Source organism: Anastrepha obliqua, chromosome 4 (assembly GCF_027943255.1).
Source record: "Anastrepha obliqua isolate idAnaObli1 chromosome 4, idAnaObli1_1.0, whole genome shotgun sequence".
Taxonomy (NCBI): domain Eukaryota; kingdom Metazoa; phylum Arthropoda; class Insecta; order Diptera; family Tephritidae; genus Anastrepha; species Anastrepha obliqua.
In genome coordinates, this window is record NC_072895.1 from 16,237,090 (window position 1) to 16,254,647 (window position 17,558).

The following is a 17,558-nucleotide window of genomic DNA, read 5'->3' on the forward strand; positions in this document are numbered from 1 at the left end:
TATTTTTGAACGACTTTGACGTGCTCTTTTCGATCTGGCCTCTCCTTTAGCACGATATTCGCCTGATTGGTCGGTTGTTTCAGGGTCGTAAGCATAAATCCAAGTCTCATCTCCCGTAATGATGCATTTGAGCTTGCCCTGATAGTCTGAAAGCGATGTTTCACACACATCAACGCGACGACTTTTTTCCAAGAAATTGAGAGTTTTCGGTACCAAACGAGATTTGACTTTTCGTAAGCCCAAATGGTCTTTCAAAATGGTTTTCACAGACCCTTCTGATATTCCGATCATATCAGTAATGTCTTTAACAGTCAACCGACGATTTTTGAGCACTAACTCCTTCCTCTATTGACGTGTTGGTCATTTGTTGACGTCGATGGTCGTCCGAAGCGCTCCAAGTCATCAACACGTTCTCGACCCTCTTTGAAGTCTTTGTACCACTTATAAACATTCTTCTGCGACATGGTCGAATCACCAAATGCCTTCTGCAACATGCTAAACGTTTTCGCAGCCGAAATTTCATTCCGCAAACAAAATTTGATGGCACTTCTCTGCTCAATCAAATCAGACATTGTAAAAATCGAAAAATGAACTCTTGGTCGTTTGGTAAGCACAAGCATAAATATATTACTGATAATGACATTCACTTGAAAGTTGGCCCAGATGTTATTAACAGTGCTGCCAACTCATGAAAAAAATAACTAGAGCGAAATTTTAATCCCGCGAAGTTTGACAAATAAATTCACCTTACTTTTTGCCCACAGTAGTACGTGGACAGTCAAGCAGCAATAAAAGCAATTATGTAGTATTATGCCCAAAAATGTTCAACGGGGCAGGGTGGCCATAGAAAGGCTAGCCGCAAACAGAAGCCGGCACATCTATTTGGTACCTGGTCACAAGGGTATTATGAGGAACGAAAAAGTAGATGAGATAGCAAAAAGCGCAAAAATGGTAGTCTAATTTGAACAAGAGAACGGCATACAAAAACCGCTAAATACAGGACGAAATGGACGACTACTTGAAAAAGCGAGTGGAAGGTAGGTGGACTAATCTGACCACATGCAAAACAGTAAAAGTTATGTGTAGAACAAAGTGCAATTCGTGTTTCCACTCTCACGCAAGGACTGCAGAACTATCATAGGTATGCTGACAGGTCAGAATCTATTGGCTGCACGGACAAATGCGGGAAAAGCAGAGAGGATGTTGAGGAAACTTTAGAACACCTTCTGTGCGTTTGTCCGGCATTATTAAAAACGCGTTTAAAATGCCTAGGAGCCCCATTGTTTGAGGGTCTGGAGGACGTCTTAAAAGCGGAGCTCCCAGCTCTACTTAGATTCGCCAAAAGCGCTGACATCCTACATGATGTCTGCTTTCAGAATTCATAGAAGTAGGTCTCCATCTCGTATCGCTTGGGACCAAAAGGTCTATGCGTGGCTTAATGTCAACCAGGCCCACCTAACCTAACCTTTATTGTTTATATTTGCTGGTAATCATCATTTTATTTTGTTAGACTTTAGCTTCTTCTTTTTCACCTACCCTATTGTAGGTCTGAGTCCTGTTTTTTCAACGAAAAAGCTTCAATTTATATTTACATTTTAATAAATAAATTTTGCATTTTCACTAATTTTGCATTTGTTTTGTCATCTGCTTCCAGCTCTCACCATGGGTAACCAGCAGGCACTGGTGTTCCTAGTGCTCATCGCACTGAGTGCATTTCAGTTGACACTCACCAGCACATTGCATTCGGCCGAAGAACCGTTGTATGAGGAGAATAACATTTTGAATGATGTAGCCAAGGAGGCCACCCTAGACTGGGAGCATTCGATAGAGCATGGCATTCGCATTTCCACACCCAAAGTGAAGGAGATACCGATCAGCTCGACAACGGCCACAGAAACGGCGCGCACAACAGGCGGCGTAGCGACGGCGGCAAAGCATGCCAAAAAATCGGCCACAAAAACAATGTCTACAGCTGCGACACATCCACAGTTGAGCGATGATGCGATCAACACACTGATCGAAGAAACTGAACATGCCGAACATCGGCAGCTGAACGATGAGACGCTCAACGATCTGATTGAAGCATCCAAACATAGCGCCGCACTTGCCGATGATCCAAGGTAACCAGCTAAGCTGTGATGTGCAAATACGTACGAGTGTGCGTGCATTGAACGCTCTTGACCACGCTATTATTATTATTTTTTTTTTTTAATTTATTTTAGATTCAATAAATTGTTGCCCAATAAATTCAAGTCGGAGAACTCCACCGCCACGACTAACAAAAGTGAGGAGAATTACTATGATTATGACTCCGATGATTACGACGATGAGTACAGCTATGACGATGAGCTGGTTAATACAGAGTCTGCGCAGAAGGTGAAAACCAGCACAACCGCCAAGCCAAGGGGCGAAATGAACGCAGCAGCGAAGAATAGCAAGAAGGTGGAAATGAAACCGATCAAGGAAGAAAAACTGGTAAGTGTTTGTCAACTAAGTTTGCTCACATCCATGGCTTACATTTATTTATATAAACTTTAGTCATCTTCCAAGTCAAAGGATACCCAAACGGCTGATAGCAATAAGGAGCAGAGTGTGAAGAAAATCGAAGACTTGGACGAAGATGACTATGATGATGATGACGACGACGACGAAGATGGTGACGAAGACGACGATATTACCGATGATGAAGAGATCGTGTTCAATCAGAATGTGCCTTGCCCAAGGTACTGTGTCTGCGCACGCAATGTTAACAGTTATTTGGTAGCGACTTGCAGCAGATTTGATCCTGAAACACAGAAATTCGGTTCGGATATTACCGATCTGATTGTGACCGATGTCGGACCGAAATATCCCATATTATTGGGCCCGGAATTCTTCCTGCAAATGGGTTTGAAATATGTGTCTTCGATTAAGATTTCGAATTGCACCATTGAATTCCTGCATCCGGATGCCTTCCATGGCTTGGACGAACTGTACTCGGTGAATTTGACAAATGTCGGTTTGGCTGTCATTAATCCCAACACTTTCTCCAAGAATAAGAAATTGCGCCTGCTGACCATCTCGGGCAACGATTTGAGCGTAATGTCCAATGTGCACTTCCTTTTAAATGTAAGTAAAACGACGAAAATGTGTAAACGCAAAGGAGATTTCAGGGATAGGGGCATACAAGTAACTGTTTCAAATACAAATACAACTTTTTTTTTTTATCCGAAGAGGGATTCTTACATAGATACCGTCCACATAGACGGCATGCATGATTCATACTGATCGCTAAGGGTGCACCTCATTCGGGACCACGCACAGTCAGTATTACTACTAAACTGGACTTGCGAAACAGTACACCTACGTACTAAACCCTAACTCCGACTTCGGTAGCTTTTGTTTACCTTGCAGTACCGCCGTTTAAGCATTGCATCGCAGGGCCAAGCTGGCCAGTATGGCTCTTCATATATGTTTCTGTATCTGTCTACCCTTCATTACCTTCCTTATATACTGCGTTCCTATTTTTTTCCGAAGTTCCTGTAACGCATTTGCGCACCATTCTCTCATCTGGGTTCACACCAACCAGCATGTGATTTATGTACATTGTTGCCTGGGGTTATTCCTTCTTTTATCATTTCTTCAATCGACGTTCTCTCAGAAGCGTATATCGGGCAGGAGAAGACCATATGTTCCGCGCACTCACTACCGTTGCTGCAGAACGAGCAGTCTCGTGGCCGAATCTTTGAAGATTTATCTGTATATGGCCGAGTCTCTGTAGCATCCATGTTCCGTCAGGAATGGTGTCAGGTAGTAATCCGTGTCACCATGTCTTCCCGCAACCCAGGCCTGCCCGCTTCTGATGAGTTTATGCGTCCACCTCCCTTTTGTTCCAGCAATTTTGCCACTCATTTATGCTCCCCTGTATTTCCTCCTTCCTTCCGCTCTTCCGCGGTTAGTCGCCTGTTTAGGCTTTTGGATTTGTTGGAGACTCTACCCAGTTCAGAGGCCATTATATCTGGTGGCATGATACCCGATATGACACACACTGCTTACACATACGACACTGTCCTAAAAGCACAGGCAACTCTAAGGGCACTTAGTCTAAAAACTATTTTCGCCTTTGTATCAGGGCTTTCACCCTTTTTGTTTTTTTTTTTTTTGGTATTCGGACTTGGGAGGTGGAATCTTCTAAAGATACGTAGGAGCCAAGTCATACGTATTCCCGATTCACATGCGATATTCCCCGGCTCTTTTGGTCTGAGTTTCGTAGTGTCTGCGGACTGAACCACCCCATCGCCTTCTGTTCTGCCCTCGGTATTACCAATTAAGATATTCCTTTGAGGGGCAGGATGTGTTTATTCACATTTGTCTACGTTCATTGTAATCATGTCTCAGCCTTCGCATACATATTGAGGCTACGTTACAACCATAGTTCCACGTTTCTTCAGATTCTAGCATATATTGTACTAGGCTAGCAACTGCCATGCTCTCGCCGATATTTGAGCGCCACATGCTTCGTTCCCCATCAAACCTAGAGCATTCTAATAGGGCATGGTCAGGAGTTTCATATTTTTCTTGGCAGTATAGGCAAAATGCTTGTATTGTTCAAATACTGCCTGAAACAGCCATGCCCAGTTAAAAACTGTGTCAGCATGAAGTTAACGTTTCCATGTGTTCTCCGGATCCAATTCTGTATTTTGGGGAGGTCGTTCCATTTGGTCTGCCAGTTTTGCAGAGCGGTATCATCGATCCTCTGTAGAGCGTCCCTCAGTGAGGCTTTGTTTCCAGATACCAACCTAATCAACATATTCGGCACCAGTGAGTCCACGTACTGGCCAAAGTACCACAAATATCCCGGACGCAAGTGTTTCTGCTCAACTTGAGCCAGCGCTACGGCGAATCAGTCTACATTGAGAGTCACACCCTTGCGAATACTCTCGGCTAGGTAGGTAGGTAGGTGAAATGGTTGATCTTAAGCGTCTAGCTACCAAACCCGGACATTTACATAGAATGTGCTCAACAGTCTCCTTCTCTGAAAGGTGCCCACAACTTCTGCAATGGGGGTTAAATGGTAGCCCCAACTTTTTCGCGTATGTTCCGATCGTCCAGTGACCGGTAAACAGGAAATTGAATGGTGAGGAGTCCAAAGGACTTTCTGAGTCCTCCGTATAATGTAATGGGGCCAAAGGGTTTTCGAAATAGCGCATGAAGAAATGGAGCTCCACCTTTTCTGCGCTTTTCTGAGGAATTATTTGTGCAGTTCCCCTTTAAGAACAGTCAGGGGGATGCCGATGACCAGGTAGGAGGTATCTGAAACCATTCATTTCCCTCTATGCTCTTATGTCCTGGAACCCAGATTAGAGAAATGTTACCTGCACACCCAAGAGATTGGATCTCCTCCTTACAGGAGTTTACTAGTCAGGTATTTTTCACCAATTCATAGTTTGAGTCTTGATGCTGGCTCCATAGAATAGAAATAGATTGGCTTTTTCATGAAATACTTTTTCACAACAGATTAATACGTAAGCTTGCCACTGCCGGCCGAGAAGCGATCGCTATTCAAAAACAAAAACATTTCTACCTTCTCAATTCTTGGACAAACGCTAGTCATGCACAAACTCATTCGGCAACGGGAATTACCACCTACTTCCTTAGAAGAGCAAATAAAGTCGAGCAAAGCAGCCGCCGTAGCCGAATGGGTAGGTGCGTAGCAACCATTCGCAATTCCCAGAGAGAACGTTGGTTCGAGTCTCGGTAAAACACCAAAATTAGGAAAAACATTTTTCTAATAGCGGTCGCCCCTCGGCAGCAATGACAAACCTCCGAGTACATTTCTGCCATGAAAAAGCTTCTCATAAAAATATCTGCCGTTCGGAGTCGGCTTGGAACTGTAGGTCCCTCCATTTTGTAGAACAACATCAAGACGCACACCACAAATAGGAGGAGGAAAGGGTGTATGAAGCAGCAAAATTTCTATGCTAGAACTCCGCATAGTTATTATATTTTATGCCCCCATTGAACAAGTTTTGCTACCCGAACACCAACTTATTTTTTCTTCCGTTTTTTGTATTTCCTCCTTTCAGTCCTCGAGCATTGAGGAGCTGGATCTGTCACGTAATAATTTAATGGAGCTGCACCCACAAGCATTCTCTCAACTCTCCAATGTTGTGTACATCAATCTATCGCAGAATAACTTGCAGAAGATTCCCGAACATGTCTTCGATTCCGTAGAGACCATCGAGGAATTGGATCTGTCGTACAACGCCTTAAAATCTCTACCATCCACTGCCTTCAATCGCACTGCACTTGCCATTTTGCATCTGAAATACAACTCCATTACCGGCGACTTGCACTTTGGCACTGGCGATCTACAACAACTTGACTTGAGCTTCAATAATATGAAACACATCCATCATGGCATGTTCGATAGAATGACTGGCCTGACTAACCTCAACCTCAAGGGTAATGGTATTTCATCGATCCAGCCGGATTCCTTCTTGGCGCTCAAGAGTCTGCGTCACATTGATCTGTCTATCAATGACTTGGATCAGATCAATAGCATGGTCTTCTTTAAGAATTCCGAATTGGACGTCATACGCCTCAACGACAATCCACGTCTGAGTCAGCTGCCCACTGATGGTTTCCACAGTCATAGTGGCTTCTTCACCGTTTACTTTTTGGACATATCGAATTGCGCTATTGGCGCACTTGGCCACAAAACTTTCTCCACATTACCACATTTGGCGACATTGAAGCTCGCCTGGAACAACATTAACAACTTGGAACGCGACACTTTTGCCAGCCTCACCAAGCTGACCGAACTGGATTTGAGCAACAATCTGATCGCCCGTTTGGATGAGCTACTCTTCATGAACAACAACGAATTGACAAAATTGAATTTGGCCGGCAACCCAATACGCAAACTCTCAGTGCGTCTATTCATGCCGCTGGGAAAACTGCGCGAATTAGACGTTAGTGACTGTGAACTGGCTTCGCTACTTTCCGAAAACCAATATGGCATGGGCCGTAAATACAAATTCTATGACACTCTGCGAAGCTTCAATGCATCCTCAAATCAAATCAAACGCGTATCTTCCGGTGATGTGCGCAGCTTCAAGAACCTACGCACCTTAGACATCTCACACAATCCACTGAAGTGCAACGAAGACTTCCAAGACTTCATCAGCTACGTTTCGCTCACGCCCAACTTGGGCACCAACAAGCTGCCAACACTTGCCAACCTTGACGGGGACACCAGTTTCATTGATTACCAACCACAGGCCGACTGGGCAGCGCTAGCGCATGAAGTGTGCCGCCACCAAGAAGGCACAACAATCAAGACCAAGCAAAAGAGTTTGGAAAAACGCATCGAACAGGTGGATAAGGTATTGGACAACGATGCGAAGAGCTTGTGGAAGATCGTGGAGAACACCAAGAGCTACAAACACAAGATACTAAAGGACACAGATAAGAGCGAGGTGGTGATTGCGGGCGGTTTGGATGAAGAGAGTGCGGAAGAGGAAGAGAACACCGCTGAAGAGGATAAGGACGATGAAGACGATGAAAATGATAGCGAGTACGATGATGATGATGAAGACGATGAGGATGATGAGGATGACGATGAAGACGACAATAACAAGAAGAAGAACAACAATAACGAGGAAGCGGAAAAGAAGATTGACATCACCAAGCTGCACGACTTTGGCATGCATGTGGAAGATGTGGATCTGCACAAAGAAACCAAAGACCAATTCTTGTTGAGTAAGTAGTTGGGGGTACAGGGTGTGATTGAAAAGTAATGAGCCTTCCCGCGCGGAGCGTCTGCCAAGTGATCAACCGAATCGGCTGGTGGAAAACCTTCCCCTTCCACTAGAAACCGGTCCCAGTTCGCTGGCAATAGCGGTGCAGTCAACATCGCTCCGCGCGTCAAAGCTGTTTTAAATGTGTGTTAGGGTTTTGCAGTGGCGAAAATGCAGCGATCGTTGGAGCAACGTTACTCGATCAAATTTTGCGTAAAGCTAAACAAAACGAGTACCGAAACTATTGCCTACTCAAGGAGGCTTACGGGGCTCAATCTCTGTCCAGTGCCCAGGTAAAACGGTGACACAAGACGTTCAAGGAAGGCCGGGAGACGTATGTCGAAATCCAAGGTCAAAACCATGCTGATCATCTTTTTCGACTCTCGCGGCATCATCCACAAGGAGTTTGTAACTCCAGGAAGCACTGTAAACGCGGCATTTTACAAAGATTGGCCCGACCTCGTCAACAATTAGACCGTTCATTACGACAATGCGCCGGCGCACGCCGCCTTCCTCAACACCTCTGCATTGGCCAAGATGGGGGTTCCGGTGCTTCCCCACCCTCCCTACAGCCCAGGCCTTTCCCCTCCGGACTTCTTCCTGAAAAGAAAGCTGAAAGGGAGGCGTTTCGACTCCATTGAGGCGATCCAAAACACTGTGACAGCCGAATTGAACGCGAATCCGGCGGATGATTTTAAAAAATGTTTCCTGCCGTGGAAAGACCGCAACGAGCGGTGTATTGACGCTCAAGGGTCCTATTTTGAAGAATATTAGTTGTATAAGCCAAAAGGTTTAATAAAACTGCTTAAAAAAATAAGGCTCATTATTTTTCAATCAAACCCTGTAGATATAAAATAAATAAATTTCTAATGTGGACTCAATTTTAATTTATTACAGATAAATTCCTCCTCAATGGCGATGAGTCGAATGAAAGCAATGCCGATGAGGAAATCATCATTGAACGTGGCCACGTCTACTATGTAGGCTACAAATTCCTGCTACCCGTCATTGTGATCGTTACGTGCCTGTTAATGCTGCTGATTGTCATAGCCAAGATCGTAACGGTTGTGGTGCGAAAACGTGGCGAGCGTTACCGCATGGCGCTATTGGCTTCCTCCAACAACTCGATCGTCTATCAGAAACTTACCGAAGACATCAAGCCGAAGGTGAAGGAACCGAAGGTGCCCAAAGTGCATCGCTATGCGCCAATCAATCAGGTCTAAGGTAGAATTGCCACAGGCGCTAAAGGCAAATGTGAAGGGGGGAATAAAGTTCACACCCACAACAGCTGTTGGAAATGGATGCATGAAAGTGAAAACGGGAATGCGAGGTTGAAAGAAGAAAGAAGAAGAAAAAAAAAAGAAGAAGAAAAAAAAAACAAAACTCAAACACAACCAATTGTTATTAAAATGTTTTAATTTTAAGCAAAACTAAATATATACATAAAAAATATGAAAAATAGTAAAATGCAAAACACAAACAATACTAAAAAACAAATACACACACACACACATATATATAGTAAACGAAAATTGTGAAATTTGTAATTTTTGTAATTTAAGGCGGGAACAAAGTATTAATACCGAATTAAACTTTAAATACAACAAAAACATATTTTACTTTATTTAAACCGATGCTGAAGCGTACTTAACTAAGCCTAACCACGCGAAATAAAAAAAAATTAAAATAATAAAAATAATTAAGAATTACTTTTTTTCGGTTCCCAAGCACGATTAGCAAGCAAAACACACGCCGACCGACCTACCTACCCACTATCCGACTAAGTAAAAAGCGCAAAGAAGTGATCAAAAAACGGTGTATGTAATAATAATTGACTAGAAGAGCGCAAAACAAAAAGCCTTATAAAAGCGTGTAATCAACTAATTTACAATTAATTTAATTTAAAAAGAAAAACTAATAATAAATTCATAAGAGAAAGAAAGAACGCCAAACCGATAGCCAACCCAGCAACAAGCCACAATTGCCTTGGCGTAGCTTATTTGAAAACCCAATACTTAGTGCCATCGTTGGAGAATTTTCGGAATAACGAAAGAGAACACCATTTTTTTTCAAAATTTATGCTATGCGTACATAAATACAACAAAAAAAAAAAATAATAATAATTTGCATCCAAGAACTGGCGTTTTTTTCTTTTTTTTTTTTTGCTGTATAGAAACAAAAAAGACAAGACACGAGCGGTAATCCGCATTTTGGTGAATGAGTAAAAAAAGAAGTAAATTTTACTGTACACAATTTATAAATAAATAATAAACAATAAATAATAAATAATACATATTTACATATTAACTATAAATATGATGATGAATGTTTTCTGTAATATATGTTTAAGTGAAATCTTATATGAATAGCTTCGCAGCTTTTTGCTACCTTAAAAACATTTATACTACAAATTCTTCCCAAACTTTTTTTTATATTAGTTCATACAATACATACATGCACACATTCTACATACACATGCATACATTTAAGTTTTCTTGCTATGTATTTGACTTCAATTGCGAAAACAATATTATTCTAAAGGGGAAATTTAAATTATTTTTTTAACAAAAAAACTTTTTTGTTCTTAACGTAATATAATTTCGGCGTAAATTTAATTGGTTAATTTTATAATTACATATAATTTACACAGATTCAAAAACAAACAAAAAAAAACAAAAACAATATATATGTATAACTATTTACAAAACTTTTCTCGAAGTTAATGTTTGTACTATGCAGTTTGATGGCTTCCTAATCGAACGCAAATTTTATGTATGCAATGAGTGAAAAATTTAATAAAAGCTTGATTTTCGAGAAAAGGAAAAACAATACACATTCATGTTTTAATTGCGAGAAAAGTATCGGAAATTTTTAATTTAAAGGAAACCGCGCACGTGGGAACCGGCCCATATTTTTTTCTTATCTTGGTAGGACTGTAAGACACACATCTGTCACTTTTTAGCGCCATCGGATCATTAGTGTCTGCCTGGCGTTTGTTTACATCAGTCAACCTTTTTCCATTTGTCGCATTTTATCATGGATAATTTTGTTGACATTGGTCTGGAACAATGAAACACTGCCAGGCGACTGGAAGCAAAAATAGAAAGGCGATAAATTAAACTGCAAAAACTATCGCGGGATTTTCCTACTCAACACAACGTATAAAATCTTCATAAGAATTGTTAACAAAATACTTATAGGTCACTCGGAAAGAGTATTTCCAGAGTATCAATGCGGATTTCGACCTGGAAGGTCAACAATAGACCAAATTTTTTCTCTCAAACAGTCCATGGAGAAATGTTTTGAGCATAACAATGGGCTGCACATGCTGTTTGTTGACGTCAAGCAAGCTTTCGATAGCATCAACAGGAGGGCTATCCCCACAATATTTCATAAATGCAAAATCCCAGACAAACTAACCAGAATAGTGATGATGACTCTGAAAGAAACTGTATCCAAAGTAATGATACAAGATAGAAAATCCGACCCCTTCAGAAATAAAACTGGAGTAAGACAAGGGGATACGCTTTCATCAACAATCTTCAACCTTATGCTATGCTGTGCCATCGATGAAGTAAGTCACGCAAAAAAGACTGGACATATTTTAAACAGAACTTCCCAATTATTCGTATACGCAGATGACATAGCAATTGTCAGCAAAAATATCCACGCCCTAACCAAAACCTTCGCTGATATTGAAATTGCAGCTAGTAAAATTGGTCTTAAAATCAACGAAGAGAAGACGAAATAAATGATGATGTCCAGACAAAATAAACCAACATCAGGCAAACTGAAAATTGGCGATTTTTCTTTTGAAATCGTTGAATCCTTTACCTATTTAGTCTTCAAACTGAGTAGATTCAATGAGCCTCACAATCGATGAGAGAATTCTAGCAGCGAACAGATCGTATGCGTCGTTAACGAAACTCTTCAAATCAAAACTAGTAAACAGACAATGCAAATTGACTCTGTATAAAACCATCATTAGACCAGTATTATGCTATGCAGCTGAAACGTGGACGCTAATTGAAGCAGATAAAACAAAACTGCAAGCCTTCGAACGAAAAGTACTCAGACAAATTTTCGGAGCAATCAAAGATCACGGCGAGTGGCGGATAAGATGGAACGACGAGCTAGATCAACTGATAAAGGGCGAAAATGTTATACGTTTCATCAAATGATATAATGAGATAACATCCATCAATATCGGGTTCTGACTGTTCGACCGTTTCGTTTTCTCGGTAAAAATATGGCCTAAGAATGGGTTTGACGCAAATGCCGGCCCAAACAGTTACTTTCCGGTCATGCAGTGGCGTTTCATGTATCTCGTGTGGATTCTCAGTTCCCCAAATGCGGGAGTTTTGTTTATTCACGCTACCAGAGAGGATAAAATGTGCCTCGTCAGTCATTAAGGTTTGCTTCCAAAACCTGGCTTCAGTGTCAACCATTCAAGCGACTGTTTGGCCGTATTCCAAGCGACGTGAATGGTCTGTCGGCAATATTCTTTGTGTCAATTGCACTTTATACAGAAACAAATTTAAATCATCCTTTAAAATGCGCCGCATTGTGGTTTCATTAACGCCAAAATACTGAGCGAGACGACGATACGACACTGTTGGCTCCTGGGCACCGCTCTCCCTCACTGTTCCCAAAAGTTCATTGGAACGTCTTGGTCGTTGATGAACGGCATGTTGACGATCTCGTACTGTCCCGTGCTCAAAAAAATTCGACACCAAACGACGAAAAGTATTATCAGACGGTACCTGTTTGCCGCGATACTTTTTGCGATGTGCGCGTTGAGTTAGAATAGAACGACTATTTTCGAGGTATATACATGTAGCCTTATTTTTTCAGCGCGTTGTTTCGGTGTAAAGCGATCCATGGTTGAAATTGTATCGAAAACATGTATGTTGAAGTCGGTCGGTTGGTAAATGACAAAGTTATTCAGCGTTTATATACCGACATAAAAGATCGCGCCCCCCGTAGGATAATATAGAGGCCTTCAGGTGTCAATAGCAAGCAGGAAATGTGGAGCAATGAATGTGGATTACAAATTTCAATAGACCTGGATTCAAACGGAAGGTCAGACTACGAAGAAGATTATATATATATATACATATATATATAATTGGCGTGTACACCCTTTCTGGGTGTTTGGCCGAGCTCCTCCTCCTATTTGCGGCGTGCGTCTTGACGTTGTTCTACAAATGGAAGGACCTACAGTTTCAAGCCGATTTCGAACGGCAGATATTTTTTATGAAGCGTTTTTTCATGGCAGAAATACACTCGGAGGTTTACCATTGCCTGCCGAGGATCGACCGATTCATTTTGGTGTTTCACCGAAATTCGAACCCCCGGTTTTGTTTTGCGCACCATTACTCGTTGCAATGATGCTGGTAGCATCGCGAAACATCATGCAGGTGGTCATCAAAAGACTGCAACGTCACGAGAAATGGTTCAAAAAATGAAGAAGAACTTGAACGAAATCCCCGACACCCGACGAAGTGCCAATCAAATGGCGAAAGTCACATTCGGGCAGCTTGCGATTCGTTTCGATATGACCACCAGCGAAAGTAAATTGATTCTTAATTTTCTATTTTTTTCACACATTTTTTACTTTGAATTGAATAAAATATTTTTCCAAACTAAATTTATCGCCTTTTTAATTGGTTACACTTCGAGTGCCGAACCCTGTATAGACCGATCTGGCTGAAACTTGGTGTGTGTTCTCCCAAGAGATGGTAATGGTTGTACGGGCTAGGCTAAGGCCTTTATACACTGCGACCAGATTGATCTATTGTGCGCCCCTAATTACTTAATTATAATTATTTAGTATACCGAGGAATCGAACCAGCTCATTAGTAGCGAGCAATTGTAGGTCTTACTCCTCTAGTAGGTACGAGCGCAGGATTCTGTGTCTGCTGTGGCCTAATGCCTCACAGTTGATGATTAAGTGTTCCATAGACTCCTCGTCATTACAGCATAACCTTGTGCTAGATATTACTATTGTATGGAAATGTTGATTGCTGGCCTGTAAGTGCTTCACAGAGCAATCTAGGGCCCTTTTTTCTAGGGTTAGAGCAAATTTTGCTCTGTCGGCATTGAAGTTCACACACTTTTTGGAGTGATTAAGGCCCCTTGTGCCGTTCCAGTGTTCCCTGAGTGGGAGTTTGGATCTATTTTTTGCTTTCCTGTTTTGTATTATTTTTATTAAAGTCGAAAAATGGCGTTGGCCCATTAAATAGCCCTTCTGCACCTTTTTTGGCATAAAAGTCCGCTTACTCGTTTCCTTCGTGTCCGTTGGTGAGACCTGATTATGAGTGGCCAGTTTGTTGAGTGCATTGTTACACTCTATTAGGACTTTTGACTTGAATGTGAAGCTATTCAAGGCTTTGAGAACCGATTGGCTGTCCGAAAGTATTTTAATTTTTACTTTCTCAAACCCTCTTTTGGATATGATTTCCACTGTTTCCATTATGGCGAAGAGCTCCGCATGGAAAATTATGCTATCTGTAATTAGTGTTAGGGATTTGTATGCTCTAGGCCCCACTATTCCTGTTCCTACTCCTTGGAGCGTTTTGGAACCATCTGTTACCATTTTTGTAAGTCGTCATTCATTTACCATGTTGGGTTAGTGTTCCATTCTTCCCTAGAAGGGAAGATAACTTTGTATCTCTTTATAAAATTGAGTATGGGTTCCGTGTGGTCATTCGCCTGGGTGATGTATATTGCATGTTGAACCCTGTTCAAGATATTGAGGTGCCCAGTAAGATCTCCTGGTTTAAGTTTTTCTTTCATATGAGAAGAGAGTGCTTGCATAGCAGCTTTCTCTGTATTGCTAAATGTAGCGGTGGTAAATTTGAAAGCGGTTCCATGCCAGCCTTTGTAATTTACACAGTTCTGATATAGTAGTACTTTGATTTGTTTTAAGGGGGTATTCTGGTCTAGAAATTTGAAAAAAATCGATTTTTCTTTTTGCATATTTTCAAAGTTTAGACCTTCAAAAATATGCCCTTCGACGGATTTTTCAAAAGTCGAATTATTTCCGGAGATACAGCGGATTTTGTGACGTGGCGTCTAAGCCGGCCAAGTGAAGCGAATCGCACAATGAACGGCAGATGTTACCGGACGACTTGAGGACTCGTTCTTTCCAGAAAATCTTTTGTATCCCACACAACCTTTATTTATTCTATACATATATACATATGGACTTTATACTTCTACAGGGTAGGCCATTTAAAGCGGGCCCATTTGTTTCTGAAAAAAAACATTGAAAAAAACATTTTTTTTTGTGTTGATATGAAAAATCATTTATTTTGATTCAAGGAGATTTGTTCCAGCTAGTTTTTGAAAATGATATCCTTCAAATGTTTGCCTCTGGCCTTGATGGCCAAATGTGTCCTTTTTTCGGCGTTTTCCATCGTTTTGGCCAATATTTCGGCCGGTATGGCGGCGATTTCGCGTCGGATATTGTTTTTAAGTTGAGTTAGAGTCCTTGGCTTGTTGATGTATACCTTGGATTTCAGATAACCCCACAAATAAAAGTCCGGTGGCGTCAAATCTGGTGATCTCGGTGGCCACGGAAAATCACCATTTTTCGAAATCAACCTTCCAGGGAACAATGGCTTCAAAAAATCGATTGTAGCGCGTGAAGTGTGGCATGTAGCCCCGTCCTGTTGGAACCAGTAGCCTTCCATGTCATTTTCTTCGATGATTGGCATAAACATTGGGATAACTCGATGTTCGCGGAGCCTCCTCAACACTGGCTCGTACAGCCTCGATATTTTCAGCAGAACGTCGTGTACGTTGTCTGGATGCGTGGCTGGTATTGCTGAGACTACCGTGGTTAATAAATTTTGCGTATAAACGCTGTAAAGTGCTTTTGGATGGCGCACTTTTAACTTTATTTTTTTTTTTAAACGCACGTTGAGTTTTCACAATTGAGAAGTTATTTTGGATGTAAAGCTGAATTATTTCAGCGCGTTCTTTTGGAGTGTACTGCTCCATGGTAAAAATTGTCTTGGACTGACGCTTCCAACGCGCTATGTCATTAGTCGATCTGACGTTCCTGTCAAAAGTTATAGGGTTGCCCGATGGGCCCGCTTTAAATGGCCTACCCTGTATAATATATACCTGGAAATATATCGCCGATTAATCCAGAGTAGAAAGTATTATGATCTAAGTTATTATATTGGAATTGTTGCTCAAACTTCAAACGCGATTTTCTAAAAACTACTTTTTTTGAGATGGTCGTCATGCTATCTCAAGTTCTACTTGACCGATCGCTTTGAAGTTAGATAAGAATTTTTTATTACACATCTGTCTATAGCACCTGCCTCGGATTTTGAAAAATTTAAGTTTGAAGTTTTTTTAAAAAATTTGAAAAGGTAAAACAAGAGGGTAAAAAATTTTTTTTTTTTTCAAGTTGACACCATTTTGTGAATTTTTTTGTCTTTGATTTGGCGTAATTCGATAGCGACATCCTAACTAATGAAGAATTTTTTTTAAATTTGTTTGTTTTAGAGTACTACAAGGGTTGAAATCATGTGAACCATGGAGCACCGTTTTTTATGTACCCCCACTACGCCGGCCTGTAATTCCACGATTTTATTATTTCTTTTTTTTATTAATTTTTTTTATACTTTTCCAATATTAATAAAAATCATAAAAAAATGGATAGTAAAAATGTTTTTCATTTTTTTTATCTTATTTTTAAAAATACCTAAAATTAAAGCGGCTAGACCAGAATACTCCCTTAACCCACCATACCAAAGCCCCATATAGTACAATAGGTCTAACCAATTGGGTGTAGATCCAGAAGGTCATTTTAGCGTTCGGACCCCAGGATTTACCCAAGAGTTGTTTTGTTGTCCAAAGGCTTTTCGGTGCCTTTTTTATTACTGAGTCGATGTGGCCTCCCAAGTGAGTTTTTTATCGAAGATATGGTATTCTTATATATTATATAGTATTTTTATTCCTAGATATTTAACATCTTCCGTTAGAGGTACGTCTATTCCAAGATATGTAGCTAAAGAAATATAACTGTGATACGCGCCAGTAGTGCCATCTTTCGGACTTTTCAAACGATCCTCATATTTATAGGATTCACAGTTTTGTAGCTCTGGAAGCGTTCACAGGGTTAACAAAAAATAGGTACAATAATTTGATATACATAATATAACTAAAAAAATATTTATTTAAAGAAAAATTGAGTTACAATGCATTTAAAAAAAAATTTTTTTTTTTTAAGTTTGCACTTTCAGTATAAAGTACGAAATTGGTGAGTAATAAAAGATTTTTTTACTTAGAAACACCTAATAATTTTAGAGTCTAACACGCGGGCTGAACTTACATATAAAAGTCAAATAGGCATAGAATTACATAAGCACAGTTTTAAAAACCGTATTGATGTGACAAATAAATTTACAATAAATAATTAAATAGTAATAAAAACGATGGAATTAAAAAATTAGTTTAAATAAAATTTTGAATAAATAAATATAAATGTTTTAAAAAATGTTTTTACATATAAAATCAAGCGAGGAAATTACTCTTGGAGAGTTAAAATTGGACGCATTTAAAAGTAGTTTGAAATCCCAATGAAGAGGCATAAATCACAATTTTTGGAATGTATAATTTTTAAGGACAATACCATAAAGAAGATTTCATGCTTTAAAGTACATATTTTTTTAACAAAAAAAAAATAAAGCACATATTTTTTTAACAAACAAAAAATAAAGTACATATTTTTTTAACAAAAAAAATAAAATAAATATT

General features: G+C 40.3%; 1 protein-coding gene across 5 annotated transcripts in view; it reads left to right on the forward strand.

Moving 5' to 3' along the window:
- LOC129244038 (uncharacterized) overlaps positions 1–10,607 on the forward strand; it is a 108,547-nt gene extending 97,940 nt beyond the window's left edge. For all 5 annotated transcript variants that reach the window (XM_054881630.1, XM_054881629.1, XM_054881631.1 and 2 more), the window contains exons 4-8: positions 1,655–2,120; positions 2,223–2,475; positions 2,539–3,108; positions 6,066–7,743; positions 8,679–10,607. In XM_054881630.1, coding sequence (XP_054737605.1) covers positions 1,663–2,120; positions 2,223–2,475; positions 2,539–3,108; positions 6,066–7,743; positions 8,679–9,004 — 3,285 coding nt within the window. In that variant the 5' untranslated portion in view covers positions 1,655–1,662 and the 3' untranslated portion in view covers positions 9,005–10,607. The remainder of the gene's footprint in view (positions 1–1,654; positions 2,121–2,222; positions 2,476–2,538; positions 3,109–6,065; positions 7,744–8,678) is intronic.
- The last annotated feature ends 6,951 nt before the right edge of the window (positions 10,608–17,558 follow it).